This window comes from Anabrus simplex, chromosome 2 (genome assembly GCF_040414725.1).
Source record: "Anabrus simplex isolate iqAnaSimp1 chromosome 2, ASM4041472v1, whole genome shotgun sequence".
Classification (NCBI taxonomy): Eukaryota; Metazoa; Arthropoda; class Insecta; order Orthoptera; family Tettigoniidae; genus Anabrus; species Anabrus simplex.
In genome coordinates this window covers 1,026,606,855-1,026,634,331 of record NC_090266.1, presented here as the reverse complement: position 1 = coordinate 1,026,634,331, position 27,477 = coordinate 1,026,606,855, and the positions used below count along the sequence as shown (strand labels likewise).

The window sequence follows — 27,477 nt, the reverse complement described above, 5'->3', positions numbered from 1 at the left end:
ATTTTCAATTGATAGTACTGGGACTTGCTTCCATTATGTGCTCAGAAGATGGCATTTACTTAAATAAGGAACTTTATTTTACAGATATTAAAGATTTAGGCAGTTCATTCATTTACCTTCAACGTTTGGAGATTAGTTTAAAAAAAAAAAAAGCCCATCTGTTTGCTTACTTAAATCGATTATCCATCCAACGCACATAAACCAAAATAGCAATTTCAACGCTCATAATAAGGTTAAACTCAGTTTTTCTGACTTTGCAGGACTGAGAAACCCATTGCAAATTAAATTGGTAACATCTTTTTAAGCTCTAGTTATAAGCTCTTGTAAGTTTGAAGTCTTGTTTAGGACACTTAAGGCTATGACACATTAACATCTTATTAGATTCGGATGACTTATTTTGAAGTTGCATTGTCTCAAGTTGAGGTTTGTGTGTAGATTGCCCAAAAACATGGTCTTTTTTTTTTTTTTTTTTTTTTTTTTTTCTATTCTTATTACATCAACTGCAGAAATATACAGGACAAAAATAGTTGTATACCACTGATAAACGCAGAAAGAATGGAGCTACAGGTTTGAGCATTTAGGTTTGAGATTGACACACCCATTCATTTTTATAATAGAAGCTTAAACATGAGTATCTGTACTTTTGAATCCGACAGCAGTCATACTCAACAATAATATAAGAGAATTTATTGGACTCAACCTATTCAATACATGTAATTACTTGTAATAGCAGTCATACTGCCACATTAGTTCTGTGAACTGTTTACTAATGTTGACTATAAAGGAAAATTTTTAGTGTCATTTTGTTGACTTCCCCAGTGAGCAATACCTAAAATAATTTTTGAAGATGAAATGCTTGGGAAGTATCACGTTAGTGTTTTGAACAGATTTCCACAATCTAGTGCCATATGACCTTAACTTAACACACTAATGGCGTGAATAGTTTGTTCTGGATTTTTAATGTACTGTCAAGCCACTGCAGGCTATGCTTGCACCTAGATTGGAACGTGTTACACGATCTCAATGTTTGATATTTGAATTTTTTCAGGTATGAAAGCAAGGGAAAACAGTTCATAAAAAACAAGCCTCTTTATCCCCCTGGTTATACACCTGATGTTAAACAAGTCAAAAACAAGAAATCCTCAATGACTTCGCCAATTCCAGGATTGGTGATAAATAATTCTGCAGAAGGTATGAAAATATTCTGAATATTTGTGACTTATTCCCTTAGATATTTTCCTTCCCATGTTCTATAATTCGTGTATTTTGTTACCAATGAAATGATAAGATCTAACATTGACATTCTGTAAGGCTTGTTTGCTGCACCCAGCTTAAAAAATGTATACAGTGCAATTTGAATTATTGGACCTCATCTGGATCCAGTATATTGGTCCTAATGTACAGTTGGTTCTGTGAACTGTTCACTAATGTTGACTATAAAGGAAAATTTTTAGAGTCATTTTGTTGACTAGTACTATAATTAAATTACAGATCCTTTTCAGTATTGGATGCATATGTTAACCCCTCAGCGTCGCAGCCGTTTAAAGAGCTTCCTATCCCGCGGCTGGATGAGATTTCAACTACGCGCGACTGAAATACATTGATTCACTTAAAGCGTTACTACTAGTATAAGAGTGGCCCGATATTCACGAAATTTGGAATTCCTTATGGTAGAACTATGTACATGAAGATAATTACATAATTGTTTCACATTTCCTTAGTAATTTAGTTCCGTGTGATAGAGTTCGAAGCACTCTTTGAGACAGAGACCCAAGGCACACTCCTGGCAGCAGTACACCGATGTCTTCTTTTCACCGTGTTTTGAACACGCGATACAACGTCTCTGAGGTTTGGATTTCTCACTCCTTGGTGCTAATTTCCTGATAAAACGTATTTCCTGCAACCTTGGAACTGTATTATCTGATGCGTGCCGGCCTTGAATATTTCGTTTCCCGCCGGAGAAGCGTATTTTGTACTACGTAAACAAACCTTCCATCAGCTGAAACTGATAAGATAACTGCTCAATGTTTGTCCCTGTGACTTGTCTAAATATTATTGGAGAATCTAGGAATCATAATTCACTGTTGAAAGCTTCCTTTTGACCTGTATGCGTATCTATAGCCTCCTACAAGAAATTTCCAAGTACTGGTTCCTCCTCATCGTCACTCTCATCATTTACCACTGCTACATCATCTATTTCATTAACACTACTGCTAATACTGCCACTACTACTTCCGACTAAACTTTCATTTGAATTATACAATATTTCAAGCACGCTACACTCAGCAGGAGCTAGCCATTGAGCGCGGTGCGTCACACAAGCTGATGAAGCTGCAGCGGGACCGAAAGCGGCAGGACGAAACTGAATGAGGGGAATAATATTTATGACGAATCAAAACAACTCGATACATATTTCAGATTGAAAGGTCGATACATCGTCTTTCAAACGAGATATATACCATACACAACTGCTTCTAGTGTCGTATGACAAAGCAGCACTAACTGATGCCTATACAGAGTACTCGTAGAGAGTTACGAAAAGACTACAAGCTGAGAAATAAAGACAAATATAATAAATAAACCGCACTCTTAATACAAAATTAGAGCAAAGAACATCACACGAAAAGACAAACTTCTCAGATCATCATTTCTTTATTTTATTCTGTGGGAAAGAATGGAGCAAACGGACTATTAAAAAAGCAGGGATTGGTGCTCAGACATAATTGACATATATTTATCCTTGCAAAAGCAGCTACACTTTAACGATTTTCAATACTTATTTAGAACACTGATAAACCCGAAAATGTCTTCTTGGAAACAAAACAATTTGCATATCCATAACACCAAAACTCTTCGCGCTATAGCCGTAAATGCGAAACCATGTATGGGTCTATACCACGTATAGAGGTCGGCGGCTACGGAGGAAAAGGGGGTCTATACCCCGTATAGAGGTCGGCGCTGAGGGGTTAAACCATTCTTTGTCATACAAATAACAAAATGAATGTAAAAAAATCCAGCCTCTTAATATAAATGATGTCACTGATCTTATAGATCAGCTTCCACCTCCATTCTTCTTCTTGGGTGATTTTAACGTCCATCACCCTATATGGGGCTCTGAAACGCCTTGCCCCAGGAGGAGGAGTTGGAAACATTAGTAAGAGACCTGGATTTATGTATTTTGAATTCAAGTGAACCATCTCATTTCATTGTACGTTACGGCACATACTCTCGCATAGACGTTAGTCTATAGCTGAACATTGGTTCCCCCTTTTCGGTGGGATACATACGATGATCTCTGTGACAGTGACCATTTTCCCATTGTTCTTACTTTGTTGAAATAGAAATCGATCGAGGAGGAGCCTCGATAGATTCATAAACATGCTGTTTGGCCAAAGTTCACTTAATTAGCTGTCTTTAACGACATGACCAGGCAGACCGTAGACGGCTATATAACTTACATAACACAAATCATTCTTGCTCCTGCTGAGGAGTCCATTCCATCGTTTTCAGGGACTCCTCGCCGTAAACTTGTTCCTGGTGGAACGAAGAAATTGCAGCATTTATCAAAATACGCCATCACGCTTATAAACACTATTTTAGGCTACCTACTGTGGCTAACTTGGTTAAAAACTCTGTGTTAAAGCGCGAGTTCTTATTCAGCAGAGTAAGAAAGCTTCAGGGGGGGCGATGTGTCATCTATGACATCACATACACCGTCAACTCAAGTGTGGACTAAACTTCGACGTATTTCAGATATCCGTGGATCCCCTTCAGTACCGGTAATTTCCATTGCAGGCAGTATCGTTACTGAACCACTCTCGATTGCTAATTATCTACCCAATCATTTCACGGAGTGTCTGGCTCCGGGAATTAATCATCGTGATTCTGTCACTCTGAAGCGGGAGGCAGAATGTCATCACCTCAGTTTTGCCACCAAAGCTTCAGAGAACTATAACGTGCCCTTTATGGAATGGAAACTCCGCCGCGCCTTGGCACTTTGCAAGGACACGTCTTCCGGACCAGACAGTGTCCATAACCAGATGTTGAAATACCTTAGTGAGGATAGTCTGTTATATCTCCTGCGTGTGTTCAACTGAATCTGGATAGTGGCGAGAGGGCATTGTGATTCCTGCCCTTAAGCCTGACAAAAATCCTAAGAATGCAGGAAGTTACAGACCTATTTGTCTTATTAACTGTTTGTGTAAGCTATTTGAGAGGATGGTAAATATCTGACTTGTGTGGTGTCTGGAGAAAAATGGACTTTTGCCAGAGTACCAATGTGGTTTTTGAGCCGCTCGCTCGACCACTGACCACTTGGTATGCCCGGAGAGTTCTATCCATGATGCATTTCTCTGCAAACAGCATTTGGTGGCTGTCTTCTTTGACTTAGAAAAGGCCTATGACACCACTTGGTGATATGGTATCCTTTCAGTCGTGCATCATTAGAGATTCTGAGGTAATTTGCCAGTATTTATTGCAAATTTTTTGTCCCTCCATCTATTCCGTGTCCTAGTAGGGAATTCACGTTCACAATACCACATTCAGGAAAATGGAGTCCAACAGGGATCGGTTCTTAGCGTCACTCTGTTCGCAATTGCCGTAAACGGCATTGTCGCTGCTGGTGGTTCAGCATTAATACCGCCGCTATATCTGGACGATTTTGCTCTGCATTATAGCTCGCACAGCATGGCAGTCGCAGAGCGACAATTACAGCAAGCTATTAGGAGAGTGGAACAGTGGACTTTACAACATGGCTTTCGGTTTTCAACCGCAAAGACCTCTGTTGTACACTTTTGCCAAAAACTCACTCCTCACTCACATCATGAGCTTTGTTTAGGAAACGTCGCTCTTCCCGTAGTAGACATCTACCGATTTCTTGGGCTCCTTTTCGATAGCAAATTATCGTGGGAGCCAAATGTGCAGCAGTTAAAAGTGCAATGCTCCAAGAAGTTAAATATCTTGAAGTTTCTTAGTAGTACTCATTGGAGGGAGGGGCTGGCCACGCGGTGCTCCTACGATTTTATAGGGCACATATTTTACAGGTTGAACTACAGCAGTGCAGCATATGGATCAGCAAGGCAAAGCGTCCTTGCGAAACTGTGTAGCATACACCACAGCGGGGTTAGGTTTTCGACGGGAGCTTTTCGTACAAGCCCCATTGCTAACCTGCACACTGAATCTGGTGTGCTGCCTTTGCACCTGCGGCGCCAGCAAATGCTTCTGTCCTATGCTGCGAATTTGCGACAGATGCCACTTCACCCAAGCTATCCTTGCGTATTCCACAGTGGAAACCATCTGCTGTATGCTGCTATGCTGCTTCTCCTCGAACAATACGGACGGTTGGAATACGCTTGGATAGTGGGGTACCTCCGTGTATTATACTACGACCTGAAATAACCCTGGATTTGCACACTGGCCCGAAGGAAAACAAGGACCCCTATATTTATCGGAGGCTCTTCCTGTCCGTTGTTGGCCGGTATCCAGATTCAGTCGTTGCCTTACAAGGCTCCGGCAAGTCATATTCGCTCTCAGCTGACACATTTGGTTATATCCCTTTGGGAGATGGAGTGGCAGGCCACTCCACTTCCATATAAGCTGAGAGCGATAAAAGGTACAACAAAGGTATGGAGGACTTCCCTTGAACATGGATGGTTCAAGGGCAAAAACGAAAGTGGGCTGTGCGTTCGTTGTCGACAATGATAGGTTTCTTTTTGCTCTCCCGAAAACCTGTAGTGGGTACACAGCAGAGCTCTGTGCTATCTGTGAAGCTCTGCGGTATGCAGTGTCCGATGAGCACCGACGCTTTCTTCTGTGTACCGACTCCTTGAGCTTGCCACAGTCTATTGATACATGTTTTCCTTGACACCCTCTGGTGAAGCAGATCCAGGACCTGCTGGCCAGGTGTTCGGATGCCAGCACCAGAATCACGTTTATGTGGCTCCCTAGCCACATGAGATTAGAGGGAAACGAGTTGATACGCTGCCAAGGAAGCTGTTACATTGCCCCAGTTGCCTTACAAGGCTCCGGCAAGTCATATTCGCTCTCAGCTGAGACATTTGGTTGTATCCCTTTGGGAGATGGAGTGGCAGGCCACTCCACTTCCATATAAGCTGAGAGCGATAAAAGGTACAACAAAGGTATGGAGGACTTCCCTTAGGGCTTCTCGGAGGGAACCAGCGGTATTATGTCGTCTTCGGGCACGGTATAGTAATGCACTTCTATTTACTGAAAGGAGAACCCCCTCCGGTGGGTACAGAGTGTGTGGACCTGGTCGATCTGCGCCGTACCTAAAACTCCCTACTGCCTTCTCCCTCATTTTGCAAGTTAACGAGCTGTCAGCAGACCTAGTCATCCATTTTATGAGGGATAGTGGTTTGTTTCATCACATATAAATGTAGTGTTTTGTATTATTGTTCACTACGTTTTATTAATTTGATTCTGCTTTAGTTTGTGTTTGTATATTTAAATGTGTAATTTGCATGATATATTATTGCATTTTAAGGCAATGTCTTATTCTACCATAATCTATCATCTGTCATATTACCGAAAATAAGGCATTGCAAATTAGATCCACTGATTATTTTAAATTCACACTCATTGTTCATCTTCATTTGTTTTAAATTTCTAGTCAGTGGATACATTTTAAAATGTATTTTAAAACGTCCATCTCGTACCATTAGGGGCCTATGACCTTAGATGTTAGGCCCCTTTAAACAAGCATCATCATCATCATCATCATGAATGCAAATATGCCCTGTAAGAAATATGGGAAATTCTTACTTGTTTGAATTTGTAGTCTGTTAAGTCACGTAAAATGAGGTGATTACAATCAGGTGGTGTGAGTCTGATCGTTTGCGTATTTTTCAGCAATAGGAAATGTTGGTTTAGCACCGTAATATGACATTTGTATATGTGAACCTATCTTACCATGGATATTTGACCATCTACACCACACCATTACACTTAACATGTGCACGAGTTTCTATGCTGAACTCTCATCTACACGGCCCGCACTCTACTAACCTATCTCTATCACCATTCTGTTTTCTCTCTGTCGTCACTTCGACGTAATGCCAGTCAGCTGTTTTATCTTTATCCTGATTATTCTTGAACTCTCAGCTGGCTGATATAAGCTGCTTGCCCGTCATGTGCTGTAAGTTCCTGCTGGTTTTGGGCACTCTGCTGCAAATTGAGTGATTGGTTCTCCTCCGTGCTTCAGCATTCTACAATATGGGGTGAGAGGGAGCGAGTAACAGACATTTTCTTGATAGAACTTGTATTCTTGGCCATTACAGCCACCTTCTACAGTATACCTTAGCCCCAGGGGACTCGGTTGGGCCAGTTATCATGTCGTGTGGTTTTGTCTCACAATATCTGTTCCATGCCAAGTAGAATGAAATCTATGTGCTTATTCCAAGGTTACTATAGCTTGTTTTGAAGACTGAATGGCTCATAAACTTTCCAGTGGAAATTAACTCTTTATTCTTTTCGTTCTCGTCTCTGTGTTACGCATTTCCTTTATTGCTTCTCTGTCTCCTTTTTCCAATCTTTTATGACCCCACGTTGCCTTTCCTGATTTCATATATGTGTAAAGTTGAGGGGAAATCTTCGTGTTGATGTTTGAGGTCCATGTGTATTGCTTTCAAAGTATGAAGTATTGAGCTGGGAGGCTTGTGTTCCTCCACCTTAACCTCTCTTGTTGTGTTTATATATCTTACGATTGAATTGTTTGTGGTGTTTGAAGTTATGTATTCACAGATTAGTTTGTAATTGACTTCACTTTTTCCAAGCACTGGACCTTGAACTAAGTTCATTGTAGTATAAGTGTAAATTTCAACATTATTTATTATTCTAATTATCGCTGTTATATTCTCAATATGGTTTAATGTAAAAGCAACTAGACTAAAGTTTGAAAATTCATATCACTGGGTGAGTTGGATGTGCAGTTAGGGGTGCACAGCTGTAAGCTTGCATCTGGGAGATAGTGGGTTTGAGTCCCACTATTGGCAGCCCTGAAGATGGTTTTCCATGGTTTTCCATTTTCACACCAGGCAAATGCTGGGGCTGTACCTTAATTAAGGCCACAACCGATTCCTTTCCACTCCTAGACCCTTCCTGTCCCATCGTCGCCATAATACCTATCTGCGTTGGTCAGATGTAAAGTAAGTTGTTGTGTTGTTGAAAATTCATGTCACTGAGTGACAGTTCTTGTTACATTAATATACAATGAAGTCCTATTAATACAAAAATCCAGTTAATCTGAAATATTACATTTTTTCCTTTATTATCATCATCATCATCATCATCATCATATCCCCTTATCCAGCTCCTGCCAGGTCGGGGTGTATATAGGCTATTATTACGATGGGGTCGCCACTCCCAAAGGCCCATTTTTGCCTGATGTGAAAGAACATATTATTGAATGAAGATTTACTTGCATTTTATTGGTTTTACTTTACCAGAATAACTTAATGTAAACATAATTACACATCATAAACCATCAATCAGTGATCATTTATCTTTACAAAGTCTCTTAGTTTCTTTTGCTGCAGTGATTGGAACCTACTCGAAGATGCAGTGTCAGACTAGCCTGTCATAAGCATCACAACACTGGGCATAGCAGGAGAGTGTTGCTCGACGTAGCGTACGGCAAGTTCTAATGCGGCCGTGCCATCTGAATGTGACACTGGTTGTTCATTGTTGTCTTCTTTGTTGTTACTCTGTTCTTCATCGACTCCAGATTATTTCTCCACCATAACTACAATTTCTTGATGTGTTCAGAATTGATGACAGTCAACTTCCATCCACTCACTAACATCATTTTCATTGGACCGAGCTCGATAGCTGTAGTCGCTTAAGTGCAGCCAGTATCCAGTATTCAGGATATGGTGGGTTTGAATCCCACTGTCAGCAGCCCTGAAGATGGTTTTCCGTGGTTTCCCATTTTCACACCAGGCAAATGTTGGGGCTATACCTTAATTAAGGCCACGGACGCTTCCTTCCCACTCCTAGCCCTTTCCTACCCTATTGTCGCCATAAGACCTATCTGTGTCGGTGCAACGTAAAGCCGCTTGCAAAAAAAAAATCATTTTCATTGGATTCCTTACACCCAGGAATTTGTTGAACGAATTCAGGGAGATTGACAGATGTAGACGCTTCCACTGGACTCTTGATGAATGCGAGTCTGCCACAATTTCTTTCATGTTTTCCTCATGAACTGCTTGCTAACACCCTCCCATGCCTTTGCTGCCCAGTAAACCACGTCCTTAATATCCACGTTCTTCAATTTTTGAGGAATAGTAAGTGAACTGTCATTCTCAATCACATACCTGAGAAGTTTAAGTTTATACACAAGTTTTACATTTTGCAGAATGTCCTGGTCCATTGGCTGCAATATCGACATAACATTAGGAGGCCAGAAAATTGTTCTTATTTCACCGCAAGTTAATTCACTCATTGCTTGGTGCAATGGAGCATTGTCAATTAAGAGCAGTGCCCGAGAAAGCAAACCATTTCCTGCACTAAAACTTGTTACTGAGGGAACAAACTGTTCTTCAAACCATTACTTTAAAAGTTGTGCATCCATCCATGCCTTTCTTTAATTCCTTTATTCCTTTAGTAAACTGGAAGTGTGTTCATTTTACAGATTTTGAATGCCCTTGCTTTTGCTGATTTGCCAGTAACCATTAGGGACAATTTATTTGTTCCTGCAGCATTACTACACGCTAATACAGTAACACATTCCTTACTCATCTTCAATCCAGGTGCACGAGATTCCTCCTCAGACGTAGGCTTTCATTGGGAAGGGCCTTGAAATTTAAACCCGCGTTATCGGTGTTATACACTTCTTGCGGTGAATAATTTCCTGATGCGACCAAGTCATTAAATTCACTGATGCCCCCTGCGGGTTGGGGACGTACATGTAGAATACACCCCCACTATCCTTTGCCTGTCATAAGAGGTGACTGAAATGGGCAAACTAGGTGCGGACATGGATTGTGGTTTGGTATAATGTGTTGGACCCCCTGTGGATGGGAGGGGCTGAATACATTCACAGGTAATCCCTGCCTGTTGTAGAAGGTGAATAAAAGGGTCATGTGGCCATGGTTCCCTCTTTGCTTTTTATTGTTTTTTTAGAGTTAGCTGTACATTGATTCAAAATTCTTGATGTGCTTGCTGCTCGGAGATGGGCCTGTTACATGTGCGATTACGCCCGAAAGCCTGCTTGTGACCACCCACCTGACATCACAGGTCCCCGCACAGCCGAATGCCAGAAAGACATATTAATATTAGTTGTTTTTTAAATATTTTTTCTGTATTTAGTGCTTTGTACATGCTATGGGGTACATGCTATTGCGGGTCACTGGAGGAAGGGAGTCCTAGTGCTCATTGCCTCAGTCATCCCGTATTAGGCATCGTCCAGCATCGGACCCTGCGCAATACCAGCTACGAGTAGGTGGGTATTGCCTTGGCTGCTTGGTGCGGCTGCAGAGACCTCTGATCGGAGTGGGTGGCATTTGGGGAGGATGATTTCGGGCATGGCTTTGAAACGTCTTTGACCTGCCCAAGGTGGTTCCCCACCGAAGTTTTTAACTTGTGATTCCTTGAAGGGGTCAACCCCCTGGGAAAAAAAAGCGCAGCGTGAAGAAATGGGATCCAACTTCCCTAGGTTTCTGGTTGCTACCAGAACTTATGGGAGTGACTTCAAGCTGGTAAAGTCTATTTTGTTTAGCAGGCACATAGAAGGTGTCTATGGTGAACTGGAAGACCTGAAGAAAATGCGCAATAGTAGTTTGTTGTTACCACTGTCGGCAGCCCTGAAAATGGTTTTCTGTGGTTTCCCATTTTCACACCAGGCAAATGCTGGGGCTGTACCTTAATTAAGGCCACGGCCACTTCCTTCCCACTCCTAGCCATTCCTTGTCCCATCGTCGCCATAAGACCTATCTGTGTCGGTGCGACGTAAAGCAACTAGCAAAAAAAAAAAAAAAAAAAAAAAAAAAGTTTGTTGTTAAAGACGCACACTGCCGTGCAGGCTGATTTGTTAAACAAGTGCGATCACTTTGGCGATATTCCCGTCAAAGTGGAAAAGCACCAAACCTTGAATCTGGTTCGTTGAGTTAACTTCCACCGTGATCTCATCTTGAACACTGACGATGAGTTGATGGAAGACATGAAGCACCGTGGTGTGACCCACGTCCGGCGTATCACACGCAAAGTCAACGGTGAAGACGATGTCACGGTTGCGTTCATAGTCTCCTTCAAATTGTCAGTGTTGCCAGAGAAAGTCAAGGTAACAACCTATCGTTGCGATGTGAGGCCGTACATCCCGCCTCCCATGCGGTGCTATCAATGCCTGAGGTTCGGGCACATGGTATCTCATTGCTCGAATCAGTCTGTCTGTGGTACATGTGGCAGAGGAGCTCACGATGCGGAGGAGTGCTCAACTCCTTACAGGTGCACCAACTGCCCTGGTCTTCACTCGCCCCGAGATCGGAACTGTCCGGTATATCTTGATGAGAAGGAGATCCAGAAGATCAAGACCCTGGATGGTCTTTCCTACCAGGAAGCGCACCGTAAATTCAATGCTATGAATGCAACTGCCAAGATGTTAGACTATACGAAGATAGCAGAGAGTCTTCCAGATTCAATGTTTATATCATCTAAACCTGTTGCATTTTTATTATTATTTATAAGTTTCATTTTCCGTATTGATTGGATTCACTGTACAGGCAAGAAATGTGTTCCACCTATCAATACTTATTTATTGTAAATGGATATACATTAGTACATTAGTAAACTGGTACTAATCCATTTACTGGTACTAATCCATTTACAATAAATATTGATAGGTGGAACACATTTCTTGTCTGTACAGTAAACCTGTTGCAGTCGCTGCACCTAAGGCGGCTGTTTATTCTGCGAGCACAGCCGCAAAGAGTAAAAGTTTGAAGGGGGGACCACCCCACCTTCGACCAAAAAGAAGTCTATGAAGGCTGGAACTCCTAAGCCTGCGCAGTAGGGGGGGAGTCAAATTCTCCTCCCTGTCAGACGTCGGCGAAAGCCGTGCCCAAGTCGGTGGAGGCGGCATCGTTGACCAGGGCTGTGCAACTATCTCCCAGACCGTCTGAACATGTAAAGAAGGTGGAGAAGAGGAACGCCCTTACCAGGCGCTCCCGCACTCCTCCTGCAAAGGCGAAATCATGCCCTTCAACTGGAGGATATGAGTCTGCACCAGCAAGTACGCCTGCTCCAAAATCTGCACGCTCCACTCGTAGGGGGACATTCCGCCACCGGAAAGCGTAGATGTTATGGGCGTCAGTCCCACCATCTCTCGATGACGTGATGGACAACAAGCATTCATCTATATCTACGGATGTAGATGTTGATATTGACATTGTTTAGGTTTAAGAGCATCTTTTTGGTCATAACCTAACACTCTCTTTTAGTCCACACTGTGGCACTGTTACAGTGGAACTGTAACTGTTACGACAGGCATCTTGCTGAGCTACGCCAGTTCATTAGCGAGTTCACGGCGAGTGTAGTCTGTATTCAGGAGACAAACCACAGACCAGGTCATCATACGGTCTTGAGAAATTTCAGACTATACTCAACAGAACGATGTTATCCTCACTGGGCGTCCGGTGGCGTGGGTATGTTTGTTCGTTCTGATACTTACAGCAAAGAGGTTCCTCTAAGAACCCCACTGGAAGCAGTTGCGGTGCGGGTACCGCTGCCTGTCATCATAGCAACAGTGTGTAATGTTTATTTTCCACCCGGCCAGCCTCTTAAATGATGCCACTGATCTTATAAATCAGCTTCCTCCTTCCTTCCACTTACTGGGCAATTTTAAGGCCCATCGCACCATATGGGGCTCTGAAACGCCTTGCCCCAGGGGAAGGGAATTGGAAACATTAGTAACAGAGCTGGATTTATGTATTTTGAACTCAAGTGAACCAACTCATTTCAGTGTACGTTACAGTACGTACTCTCGCATGGTGGTAAGTCTATGCAGCCGAACGTTAGTTCTGCTTTTTCGATGGAATACACACGATGATCTCTGTGACGGTGACCATTTTCCCATTATTCTTGCTTTGTTGAAACAAAAATTTGAGTCTCCTCCTTGATGGATTCTTAAACATGCTGATTGGCCAAAGTTGACATCACTAGCTGTCTTTAACGCCTCGACCAGGCGGACCGTAGACGGCGAAATAACTTACATAAAACACGTTATTCTTGCTGCTGCTGAGGAGTCTATTCCCTCCTTTACAGGGCCTCCTTGCTGAAAACTCATTCCTTGGTGTAACGAAGAAATTGCAGCAGCTATCAAAGAACACAGTCGTGCACATAAATGTTATTGTAGGCAGCCTGCTGTGGCCAACTAGGTAACATTTCAAAAACTCTGCGCTCGGGTGCAAATTCTTATTCACCAAAGTAAGAAAGCTTCGTGGGAGAGATGTGTGTCGTCTTATGTTATCACATAGGCCATCATCTCAAGTGTGGACTAAACTTCGACGTATTTCGCATGTCCAAGGATCATCTTCTGTACTGGGAATTTCCATTGCAGGCAGAATTGTCACTGAACCGCACTCAATTGCTACCCATCTAGCCAGTCATTTTGCGGATGTGTCTGGCTCGGGGAATTACCATTGTGATTTCCTTGCTCTGAAGCGGGAGGCAGAACGTCATCACCTTGGTCTTGCCACTCAAGCTTCAGAGGACTATACATGCCCTTTACAGAGTGGGAACTCCGCAGCACTTTGGCACTTTGCAGGGACACGTCTCTTGGGCTAGACAGTGTCCATCAACAGATGTTGAAACACCTTAGTGAGGATAGTGTATTATATCTCCTTCCTTTGTTCAACCGAATCTGGATAGAGTGGTGTGCGGGTATAGTAATTCCTGTCCTTAAGCCTGACAAAAATCGTAAGTATGCAGGAAGTTACAGAGCTATTTGTCTTACTAACTGTCTGTGTAAGCTATTTGAGGGGATGATAAATTGCAGACTTGTGTGGTGTCTGGAAAACAAGGACATTTGTCCAAGTACCAATGTGGTTTTCAAGCCGCTTGCTCGACCACTGACCACTTGGTACGCCTGGAAAGTTCTATCCAGGATGCATTTCTCCGCAAACAGTATTTAGTGGCTGTTTTCTTTGACCTAGAAAAGGCCTCTGACACCGCAGGACGATATGGTATCCTTTCAGTCCTGCATCATTGGAGATTCCGAGGTAACGTGCCGGTATTTATTGCGAATTTCTTGTCCCTCCGTCTATTCCATGTCTGAGTAGTGAGGGCATATTCACAATACCAAGTTCATTTAAACCTAGGAATTTCATTTTTGTCCGTATTGAACTGAGAAAGGATGATAGGAAAAACTTAAAACGGTCCACCTTTTCAATACAAAAATGTTATATTTATTTATAACATGTATTTGCACTTGGAACTAGTTTCGACGCTGTGTTTGCGTCATCATCAGCCAAAATGTGGGAAATAGGCAAGATGTAGGCATTTATATTACACAAGGCGTTACATTAAACAATACACATCTTATAAGGAGATAAAAACAGGGACGAATATAGAAACAAATGAATCGTTGAGAAAACAAAAGTTATACATATTAAAAATAACCTTAACCACACATCTTGCAGTGCGAAAGTGTTCTCCTTGAATGATTCCTGAATATAAAAACACGCACACACATTTCTGAAGAGCCAGCAGGCAGGACAAAGTAAAGTGAAACCTTAAGAGTTCTTCTGAGAAGAGTTCCTCATTTTTTCTATGTTCCGACTAACTAATGAAGTCTCCCTTGAGTTCCTGATAAACATACACAACAGGAAATTCTCCTTCACTCTCAACAATAGCTCTAAAGACCAACGGTAAAATTTTTATTTTAAATATTGTGCAGAGACATGAAAGCATGATTTTGAACATCTCGCGCCATAGCTTTACCGCCTCATGTCCCGCAATAAACATCATAGAAACCTGCCCTCACCCTACACGTAACGCTGCAACAATACACTACAAATACTGGCACAGTCAACCTCCACACTCTCAACAAAGTATTCCTTAATACCTATTTTATATTCTTGTCGAGCTGAATACCGGACCTGTGAAGATTACAAGATTATTATTATTTTGTGCATCTACAGAATGGTGTGTTAATGAAGCTATGTAATATAGAGAGAAACTTTCAAAGGTGGTTAAATGAAGAAGTTATATCATGTTCAAGATCATGCTTCCACATCTCTGCACAGTATTTAAAAATACAATTTACCGTTGGTCTTTTATAGCTATTGTTGAGAGTTAAGGAGAATTTCCTGTTGTGTATGTTTATCAGGAACTCAAGGGAGACTTCATTAATTATTCGGAACATAGAAAGAATGATGAACTCTTCTCAGAAGAACTCTTAAGGTTTCACCTTACTTTTTCCTACCTGCTGGCTCTTTAGAAATGTGTGCGCGTGCGTCTTGTATTCAGGAATCATTCAAGGCAAATATTTTCGCACTGCAAGTTGTGTGGTTAAACTTATTTTTAATATGTATAATTTTGGCTTTCTCAACAATGCATTTGTTTCTACATTCGTCCCTGCTTTTATCTCCTCGTAAGATGTGTATTGTTTAATGTAACACCTTGTGTAAAAAATTGGGTTAAGATCATGCTTTCACGTCTCTGCACAATATTTAAAATGAAATTTACTGTGGTCTTTATAGCTATTGTTGAGAGTGAAGGAGGATTTCCTGTTGTGTATGTTTATCAGGAACTCAAGGGAGACTTCATTAGTTAGTCGGAACACAGAAAAAATGATGAACTCTTCTCAGAAGAACTCTTAAGGTTTCACCTTACTTTTTTCTGCCTGCTGGCTCTTTAGAAGTGTGTGCACGCGCGTTTTGTATTCAGGAATCATTCAAGGAAAATATTTTCGCACTGCAAGTTATGTGGTTAAGCTTATTTTTAATATGTATAACTTGCTTTCTCAACGATGCATGTGTTTCTACATTCATCCCTGTTTTTATCTCCTCGTAAGATGTGTGTTATTTAATGCAACACCTTGTATAAAAAACTGGGTTATATGAAGGAGTTATATCATGTTCAAAATCATGCTTTCACGTATCTGCACAATATTTAAAATAAAAATTTTACCGTTGGTCTTTAGAGCTATTGTTGAGAGTGAAGGAGAATTTCCTGTTGTGTATGTTTATCAGGAAATCAAGGGAGACTTCATTAGTTAGTCGGAACATAGAAAAAATGAGGAACTCTTCTCAGAAGAACTCTTAAGGTTTCACTTTACTTTGTCCTGCCTGCTGGCTCTTCAGAAATGTGTGGGCGTGTGTTTTTATATTCAGGAATCATTCAAGGAGAACACTTTCGCACTGCAAGATGTGTGGTTAAGGTTATTTTTAATATGTATAACTTTTGTTTTCTCAACGATTCATTTGTTTCTATATTCGTCCCTGTTTTTATCTCCTTATAAGATGTGTATTGTTTAATGTAACACCTTGTGTAATATAAATGCCTACATCTTGCCTATTTCCCACATTTTGGCTGATGATGACGCAAACACAGCGTTGAAACTAGTTCCAAGTGCAAATACATGTTATAAATAAATATAACCTTTTTTGTATTGAAAAGGTGGACCGTTTTAAGTTTTTCCTATCATCCATACCAAGTTCAAGAAAATGGAGTCCCACAGGGATTGGTTCTTAGTGTCACTCTGTTCGCGATTGCCATAAACGGTATTGTCGCTTCTGCTGGTTCAGCAGTAATACCGTCGCTATATGTGGACAGTTTTGCTCTGCATTATAGCTCGTATAATATGGCTGTCGCAGAGGGACAATTACACCAAGCTGTAAGGAGACTGGACTTAAGTGTTGCTTTCAGTTTTCAACTGCAAAGGCCTCTGTTGTTCACTTTTGCTGGCAGCGCGCTCCTCACTCTCATCGTGAGCTTCATTTAGGAAATGTCGCTCTTCCCGTAGTTGACGCCTACCGATTTCTTGGGCTCCTTTTTGATAGCAAATTATCGTGGGAGCCATATATGCAATGCGCTAAGAAGTTAAATATCTTAAAGTTTCTTAGTAGCACTAATCGGGGGAGCTGACAGCACTGTGGTCCTACGATTTTATTGGGCACTTATTTTATTCAGTGCGTATTCCACAATGATAATCTTTGGCTGTTTGCTGCTTATCCTCGAGCAACACGGCCGGCTGGAATATGGTTGGATAGCAGTCACCGATTGATTGATGTCAGACAGCCAAGTGGGGTACCTCCGTGGATAATACGATGACCTAAAGTAATCCTGGATCTGTACCATGGCCCGAAGGAAAACACTGACCCTTCAATTTATTGGAGGCTCTTCCTGTCCGTTGTTGGATGGTATCCAGGTTCAGTCGTAATTTACATGGATGATCCGAGGACAGAAGCAAGGTGGGCTGTGCGTTCATTGTCGACAATGTTAGGTTTCTTTTTGCTCTCCCGGAAACCCGTAGAGTGTACACAGCAAAGCTCTATGCTATCTGTGAAGCTCTGCGGTACGCACTGTCCGATGAGCGCTGATACTTTCTTCTGTGTACTGACTCTTTGAGCTCGCTACAGTCTATTGATACCTGTTTCGGCACCCTCTGGTGCAGCGGATCCAGGACCTGCTGGCTGGGTATTCGGATGCCGGCACCAGAATCACGTTTATGTGGCTCCCGAGCCACATATTTGTAGAGGGAAACGAGTTAGCAGATAAGACTGCCAAGGAGGCAGTTACACTGCCCCCGTTGCCGTACAAGGTTCCAGCAAGTGATATTCGCTCTCAGCTGAGACATTTGGGTATGTCTCATTGGGAGATGAGTGGCAGGCCACTCCACTTCCATATAAGCTGAGAGCGATAAAAGGTACAACAAAGGTATGGAGGTCTTCCCTTAGGGCTTCTCAGAGGGAAGCAGTGGTATTATGTCGTCTTCGGATCAGCCACTGTATATTAATGCACTCCTATTTACTGAAAAAGGATCCCCATCCGGTGTGTACTTGCGGCGATCTGGTACACATCCTTACGGAGTGCGTGGACATGGTCGATCTGTGCTGTAGGCTAAAACTCCGGAGTAACATCTCATCCTGCGAGATGACGAGCACTCGGCAGACCTTGTCATCCGTTTTTAGAGGGATAGTGGGGTTTTATTTATTGTGTAATCATGTCCTTTGTCTTAGTGTATTTGTGCAAACTGCGCTTTTATCCCATTTACTCGATTTTAGTTCATGTTTGCATATTTTAATGTGTTGTTTTAACTTCTAACAAGAATTATATATATATATATATATTGTAACAGGAATGCCCGTACAGTTCAGTGGAGAGCATGGATTGACGCCAGGGCGTGTACAGTCCATGCTCGGAGAGTCGGAGAGAGATGGGCAGTTTGATAAATTCTTATTAAGTTGAAACTTGTGTTTATTTAAAAATCGACAAATTATATTACCTTTTACAGACAAACAGTTGAGATTTTGAATGTCCAGGTAGAGGTAGGGAGGGACGTCATCCCTCGGCATCGGTGATGTCCCACGTTGTTGAACTCCTTCCCCCTCACCATAGAACTCTCAGCACCATGGCGCCACGTTATCCCATGGCGGTTGACGACCTTCGAAGTTCGGATGTGACTTGAACCTGGGAGTTTGACGTCTGTTGATGTCTGCGTGCAGCGGGGAGTATTTAATTATCTTTTATTCCACTAAAATCCCATGAAGGGAGTAGACAAATGTGTGTAATTTTCACAGAATGTCATTGGAATGATACGACACTTCTCTACCACACTGCACTAGAGATTGTTACACGACACTGTTCGAAAAATTCACAATTCCACAGTTAGTAGGGTTGGACGTGAACACTTCAAAGAAATTCAAATAAATTTAGTATCACAGTTTGTGAGGATGAGGAAAATTAGCACAGTTCAAGATACGAAAGTAATTATCGTCTGATACACTCGTCAGCGAACTTGAAATTAATGGGGTAACAATAATCTGGAACCTTCTATGACTTTAAAGTTCAGTCTTACGAAATGAAATGAACACCATTACTTTGGCACTGTCCAATGAAAAGAAATAAATTAAGTCACTAGGACACAGTCTTAAGTAATGCTTGAACACAATAAAATGAATGTACTGTTCTATGAACGCAAGTTAGAGCACACGCAATTTTATGAAAAGAAATCATGTTCTTTCACGAAGGCACAGCCTTATTTGAGCACAGTCTTATGGAAAGAAATTAAGTTTTCACCGAGGCACAGTCTTTATGGAACGAGTTAAGCACAGTCTCTCGAAAAGAAACTAAGATTTTACTGAGGCACAGTCTTTATGAATTGAGACGCACACTCACATGAAAACAGTCATTTGAGAAAGTTTACTTGCCATTTTCAAGCCTTAACTTAATCGAATTTATCACAGTATAGCGCTGCTAGTAAGCCGAGACAAAGGCAGCAAGTAACTGAGGGCAGAATCACTCGGAGACCCTCGCAACTATGGCATGCTGCTTAAGAGTCACGTTTTCATGTTCTGCAGCACTACTGCCGGGAGAGCGGCGGACCTTTACCATACTTCAGCAGTTTTAAGAAACAAGTTTTAACCTAGTTTTAGTTGTTTTGTCCTTTACGGGTTCTTAACTACTGTAATTTTATACAGTATTTTATTAATGCAACTGCTAAAGAATGGACATTTCAAATTATGTATGCAACTGCTAAAGAATGGACCTTTCAAATTATGTGCAGTATTGTAGAAACTATTCTCCTGTTAATCCAAAAAGTTTTTAATCTGATCAGACTGGTCACAATTAGTTGGGATTAATTGGACTCCACTGTATATATATATATATTTGTTTACGGCCATTAGAGACCACGTTAGGTAACAATTACATGTTTCTGGAAGCCTTCCTCACAGCCCAGAACTTGAGCATCTTTTCTCTTTCTTCCATCCACCCACGGTGAAGTTTTGGTTCGTTATGGAATCCCTCAAATCTTACATGTAATAAATATCATTTTTGGTCCGTATTGATGATATTTGATTGAAATAATAACTTAATGTTATTATTTCAATCCCTCAAATCTGTCGATCACTGACCTAAACTTTGTTCGGTTTGAGATGTCTTCTGAATTTAGTCCCACCTGTTTGAGATCCTTTCTCACCTCCCTGAACCATTTGTCCGACACTTTAGGTCTGCTGTCTAGTATTGTGAAAATCCTTTTCGTTAGTCTCTTCTCATCCATTCTAAATAAATGCCCATAGAATTTAAGTCTCAGTTTTCTCATGGACTCAGTCTTTCATGGTCTTGGTAAAGTTCTTCCCTTCCTCGCAGCCTATACTGTCCATCCACAGTCTTTGGACCCATTATTTTACGAAGGATCTTTCTTTTGAATTTCTCAGCTCCCCTCAGTCCCGCTTTTCCTGTCATTTGGAGGCATTCACTAGCATACAGACATTCCATTTTAATCACTGTATTGTAGTGCCTTAGTTTAGCTCGTCTGGAGATGGTCTTCTTCTTGTATATAGGATATGTCCTACGAAAAGCCGCAGCCATTTTCTCCCGTCTGGTGTTGTTTGCTTCTCTTTCATTAGTTTTTTTTTTTTTTTTTTTTGCTAGGGGCTTTACGTCGCACCGACACAGATAGGTCTTATGGCGACGATGGGATGGGAAAGGCCTAGGAGTTGGAAGGAAGCGGCCGTGGCCTTGGTTAAGTTCAGCCCCAGCATTTGCCTGGTGTGAAAATGGGAAACCACGGAAAACCATCTTCAGGGCTGCCGATAGTGGGATTCGAACCTACTATCTCCCGGATGCAAGCTCACAGCCACGCGCCTCTACGCGCACGTCCAACTCGCCCGGTTTTCATTAGTTTTCAGTTGCACTATTTCACCCAAGTACTTAAAGCTATCAACTCTTTCTATCTTGCCATGTTCTGTCTTCAGGTACCGAGGGGCTATTTTGATGTTTAGTTTTTAGTTTTTTCAAAAGAAATCTGTAGTCCTGCTTTTTCTGCTTGTAGTTTTAGTACATTCATCTGTTCTATTGCTGTGTCAGTATTCCTAGATAGCAGCGCAACATCATCAGCAAAGGCAAGGCAATTAATCATGACACCACTTTTTGACCCTCCAATGTATACTTGGTTAAGTAATCCTTTTCTGTCCAGTTCTTTTTCCCATTCCCGGATAAACTTCTCCAACACACAGTTGAAAAGAATTGGTGACAATCCATCACCCTGTCTGACTCCTGTTTTAATTTCGAACTGCTTGGAGTTCTCTCCCATGAACTTAACATTCGAATGTGTCCCAGTTAAAGTCTGCTTAATAATTGCTGTTGTTTTGGCGTCAATTCCAAATTCCACTAATATATTGAATAGTACTTCCCTGTCGATTGAATCATATGCCTTTTTGAAGTCTACAAAAACGACTACCAGATCCTTTTAGAGATGATTCTCTAGTACACGTTTCAGACTCCAGATTTGATCAACGCATGATCTTCCCTTCCTAAATCCCACTTGATACTCGCCTAGTTGGTGATCCACTTGTTCCACAGGGGCCGATGACCTTCGATGTTAGGCCCCTTAAAACACCAAGCATCATCATCATCATTTGTTCCACAAGTCTCCTCTGTAGTGCTTTAGAGAGTGTCTTATATGTTACAGGTGTGATGGAAATGCCGCAGTAGTTGTTAGGATCTGCTCTATCACCTTTTTTGTGTAGAGGATGAATGATAGCATTTTTCCAGTCTTCAGGGATTACCTCCATTTCTCATATCTTTTCCATTTCTCACCTTAAAATTGCTATTGCGATTTCTCCACCACTTTTCAGCATCTCTGCTGTGACAGAGTCTTCCCCTGCAGCTTTGTTGTTCTTTAAGTCTGTAATTATTTCACGGTGTTCTTTTTCATCAGGGGGTATTGAGTTTTCATTCCGTTGCTCTGGATCCTCTTTTGGACATTTATTTTTAGGTTTTTCACAGTTCAACAATTTCTCAAAATATGTAGCTAATATCTCACAATTTTCATTCTTATTCACAGCCTATTTTCTATCTTCCCGTCGAAATCCCATGGTAGATGGTTGATATCCATGTATGTGCTCTTTAAAGGTCCTATAAAAGTTTCTAGTATTGTTCTTCTTAAATTCCGTGTCAATACTTCGGATTTCTTCAGATATTTGATTCCTTTTGGCTTGCCGGAGGGTCTTTGCTGTCTGTTTGCGTACCTCTCTGTATGTCTCAAATTTATCTTCTATTTCATCTGCGTACCATGCACTATAGGCTGCAGCTCTCCTATCAATTGCTACATCACAGTATATTGTATCCACTGTATATATTGTATTTAAGGCGAAATAGTTACCCACCCCACAATTCTTGTTGAGCCATGATCAACTTATATTTTTTAACAATATTTAAATATTCAACTTGAATATACTTTTCATCTTCTCTATTTTCTATTTCTGTCCTAAGAACCCTATCATATATTACTCCACAGATTTCGCCTTTTGGGAGGTTTCAGTACTATATGTAGACTTTCACTACACTTTGCTCAATTATTTGTGTTATTGTGTGTTCGACCCATAGTTGATCATTTTTCTTATTAGATTAATTTTCCATTGTATTATAACTAAGTCTCTTTAGGCTTAGTCTGCCTAGGTTAGGTTTAGCATTTGTGTGATTTGTGTGTACTTTGTTCTTGTACTTAAGCCAAATAGTAAATCACATACAGACATACAAACGAACTAAAAGGGAAACAATCGACAGAATACATGCGAAAAGAAAACAGGATGGAGAAGAATTTTATTTCTCACATGTATTTCTTAACTCTTAGAATACCAGAGAGTGCAAAAGCATTCCTCGGCGAGCGAGCGAAAATTGCCGGGAATGCAATAGTACTCTTATGCAAGCAGTTTTATATTTGCTTGTAGTTCTCGGTTTTCGGACAATACAGGTGATCTAGACTCTTTGGAACCTGTAGTTTCTAAGTCTACCACAACTATCACGCCAATCGCTGTATTTACGGAGATATGATTTTTTCAAAGCGACGTATATTCTGTACACCATAAAAGTTTGTGAGTGGGAAAATGGAGTCAGCCGCGCGCGATGTGTTCCAGAACTATGCCGATTTAGCTGAATATATCAACAGTCTGTGCCGATGACAATTATATTGAGTCTGATGAAGATATTCTGCAGGGACTGAAAGGAAAATTTGGTGTAGGGCAAGAAAAGTATTTTCGGAGTAATGAGATTCTTGTTGCTGGGTACCGCGGGAAAAAAATCACAGAAAAATCCAGTGCTTCTTTTGTCTACATCCTGCACAGCACACACTAAAACAACAGTCAAGAGGTGTCGAGGACAGCAGGTTGAAGTAAGAAATCCAGCTGTAGTCCTCGAATGTAATAAATCAATGGGGGGAGTTGACGGATCTGACATGATGCTGTACACATATTTTGACGAGCGCCGAACACTGAAATATTGGAAGAAGGTGGTATTTTGTATCTTTGCGCGAATGGTGCTGAATTCGTACTTGATTTATAAACAGAATACTTCTAGCAAAGTTATGACGCGGCTCAAGTTCACTTCCTCCATAATAGAATCAATAGAAACCTAATAAACAATGCCTTACCCAAGCTAAATCCACTTAGGGAAGGTGAACTTTCGGTGAAATTGGATGGCAGGTTATTGAAAAGATGCGTTGTGTGCAGAAAAAAAGATGGATGGCCAGTAAAAAGATCACGAACTGCCTGTTCCAAGTGTATGAAGGGTCTTCATGGCATCTGTGTAGGGTATCACAAGTGTTACAGGTGAACCAGCATGAAATGTGTACATTTGTATAGTGAAATAAAATATTTTTTAAATTAGAAACTTCAGTGCCTAGGATATTGAAATTTTGCAAATAGTGAACCAAGAGCATGTATTTGCAGGCAATAATATTTTTCAGTGCATAATTTTAATTTTGATTTGTGTTTCTTTATCTCAATTTAGACTTTTCAATTTTCACTTTGATAATTATTAAACTAATCATTTTTTATATTTTATAGCGTTAATATAACATAGCTTGTGAATATAAAAACATGTAAAGCAACTCCTTTTCTATGATAAGTAAAAATTTTGAAGGCATATCTTCAATAATAATCAAGTTATAATGCTTTTACTGAAACATTGCAATTTCTTAAAAATAAGCTTGGTATTCTTCGTGTAGACCACCTATAAGCGACTGGTACTAAAAGGGTTAATGATGCCAGAGGAGCAGTTCTTGAAATAAAGTCAGAGGCTACTGGATGTGACAGAATAAATTTGACATTAATTAAAAGACTATCTGAATTTGTTCTCCCAACAATTACGCATATAATAAATACCTCACTCATGACAGGAATCTTTTCCAATGTATGGAAAAGTGCCATATTATGACCGATAAGAAAAATCAATATTCCAACAAAACCTGAAGACTTTCGACCAATTTGCATACTTGTCTTAGTAAAGTATTAGAAAAGGTCGTTCACAACCAGATAACAAATTACCTTAGCAGACACAATTTATTGACAAATACCAGTCAAGATTTAGACCTAACCACATCACTACTAAAAGTTATAAATGACTTTCAAGTAGAAATGGGCAACGGACAAATGACTATCCTTGTACTTTTAGACCTAAGTATAAAGCATTTGACTGTGTGGACAGGGATATGTTATTAGCTAAGTTACAGGCACTAAAATTTTCTTCAAGCGCACTGACGTGGCTTCACTCTTATTTAATTTGGCGGCAGCAGTGCGTGTCAGCAGGTATGAAAGTATCGTACTGGCAACAAATTGAAGTTGGCATAGTTCAGGGCAGTGTCCTAGCACCACTGCTATTTTCACTGTACTTAAATGACCTACCAGAACATATAAAAACGTGTAAATACTATTTCTACGCAGATGACGTTCAACTATATATACATACAAACCCGAAAGACATCAAACTAGACATTAACAAACTAAACGTTGACTTGGAAAGTATAAAAGATTGGACTAAAAATAATTCTCCTAAAGTCAATCCATTCAAATCGCAAGCAGTCATAATAGGATCCAAAAATAATCATGCCAAACTGGAAAGTGTTAAAATTCCACCAATCCTGTTCCACACAACACCAATACAAATGAATGAAACTGTAAAGAACCTTGGTCTCATTTTTGATGAGTACTTAAACTGGACCGAGCACACAACAAAAATTTGCCAAAGAGTATTCTTTTCTCTGCACTCCCTTAGATGTTTACAGGATCTCCTTCCACTAAATATGAGAAAGTTACTTGTTCAAAGCTAAATTCTACCCATCTTCAATTATGGTGACGTAATATACAACAACCTAAACATCACATCCAACGCTAAACTTCAGCGGGTCTATAATACATGCGTCGGTTTTGTATTAAATATGCCCAGGTATTGTCATATATCACCATGTCTCGAACAGCTGTCGTGGTTAAATTTTGCGGAGAGAAGAAACCTTCACTCTGTTTCGCTTGTTAACAGCGTCCTCTGTACAGACTTGCCAGGTTATCTGAGAATGGATCTTAAATACTTGTCATCCCTAAACAGTATACCTACAAGGTCAGAAACCTCTTCCTTGCTGAGCTTCCCAATGTACCGCAGGACCGGTTACAGAAACTCATTCATACCTGCAGTCATATGCTCCTGGAATTCCCTTCCAGCTGTAATTAGACACAAACATAGTAGAAATGTATTTAAAGAAAGATGTTATAAATGGTACAAAGACTTAAGAAATTAGTATTTAATGTTTTTTTAAAATCATGGTGTGGGTTACTGTAGTCACGTCATAGTTCGTGAACCATGGGCAACGGCTGAGTGGCCTAGTAAGTGATCCTGAGAGTCGGGATACCAGTTGCTATGGAATGGGAGTGGGCATCTCGGACATAATCCGAGTCGTGGCCCTCCTAATGCTCAGGCGGCTAGGATTATACAATCCACCGGTGGTCCCTAACCCGTTAGAGGAGAGATCCTCACTTGGACCATGTGCAAGTAGGGTAGCATCCTGCTTCATGAATTTACCGAGCTCAGATCATTTTAAGCAAGCCTCGGACCTATGGGAGTAATGGAGTCCCACTCTCATTTGACAGGCGAGGGACTCCTTGGAAACAACTTGGCGAACGAAATGGAATTCGATGGGGAGCTATCAATATTGATGGGGATTATGGAAGAAAGAAAGTAGGACTGGCTAAGTCAGCAAAGAAGATACATCTGGATGTGCTAGGAGTAAGTGATATACGGGTAAGGGGAGATAACGAGGAAGAGATAGAAGATTATAAAATGTACTTGATGGTTGTTAGAAAGGGAAGGTCAGAGTATAGGTTAGGGCTGTTTATCAGGAATACCATTGCACGCAACATAGTTTCTGTTAGGCACATAAATGAGCGAATAATGTGGGTAGATTTGGCAGTTGGAGGAATTAGGACGATAATTGTCTCAGTGTATTCACCATGTGAGGGTGCAGATGAGGATGAAGTTGACAAGTTTTATGAAGCATTGAGTGACGTCGTAGTCAGGGTGAACAGCAAGGATAGGATAGTGCTAATGGGCGATTTCAATGCAAGAGTTGGAAATAGAACTGAAGGATACGAAAGGGTGATTGGTAAATGTGGAAAAGATATTAATGGGAATGGGAAGCATTTGCTGGAGTTCTGTGCTAGTATGCGTTTCACAGTTACAAATACATTCTTCAAGCATAAGGCTATTCACCGCTACACATGGGAGGCTAGGGCTACCAGATCCATAATAGACTATATCTTAACCGACTTCAAATTCAGGAAGTCTGTTAGGAATGTACGAGTTTTTCGGGGATTTTTTGATTATACAGACCACTATCTGAGCTGTAGTTTACTAAGTATCTCTAGGCCTAGGATAGATAAAGTGAAATTTGTCTGCAAACGAATAAGGGTAGAAAATCTCCAGGACGAGGAAATTAGACAGAAGTACATGGATCTGATTAGTGAGAAGTTTCGAACAGTAGACCGTAAGCAGGTTCAGGATATGGAAAGTGAATGGGTGGCATACAGGGATGCTGTAGTAGGAACAGCAAGGGAATGCCTAGGAGCAACTGTGTGTAAAGATGGGAAAAGGCGAACATCTTGGTGGAATGATGAAGTGAGAGCAGCCTGTAAACGTAAAAAGAAGGCTTATCAGAAATGGCTCCAAACAAGTGCCGATGCAGACAGGGAATTGTACGTAAATGAAAGAAACAGAGCGAAACAAATAGTTGTTGAATCCAAAAAGAAGTCGTTGGAAGATACTGGTAATAACCTGGAAAGGCTAGGTCAAGCAGCAGGGAAACCTTTCAGGACAGTAATAAAGAATCTTAGGAAGGGAGGGAAAAAGGAAATGAACAGTGTTTTGAGTAATTCAGGTGAACTCATAACAGATCCCAGGGAAGCACTGGACAGGTGGAGGGAATACTTTGAAAATCTTCTCAGCGTAAAAGGAAATCTTCCTGATGGTGTCATGAAC

General features: G+C 41.0%; 1 protein-coding gene across 1 annotated transcript in view; it reads left to right on the top strand.

Moving 5' to 3' along the window:
• Pym (partner of Y14 and mago) overlaps window positions 1-27,477 on the top strand; it is a 172,552-nt gene that overhangs the window by 114,568 nt on the left and 30,507 nt on the right. The window contains exon 3 of the mRNA XM_067141933.2: window positions 1,049-1,191. Coding sequence (XP_066998034.2) covers window positions 1,049-1,191 — 143 coding nt within the window. The remainder of the gene's footprint in view (window positions 1-1,048; window positions 1,192-27,477) is intronic.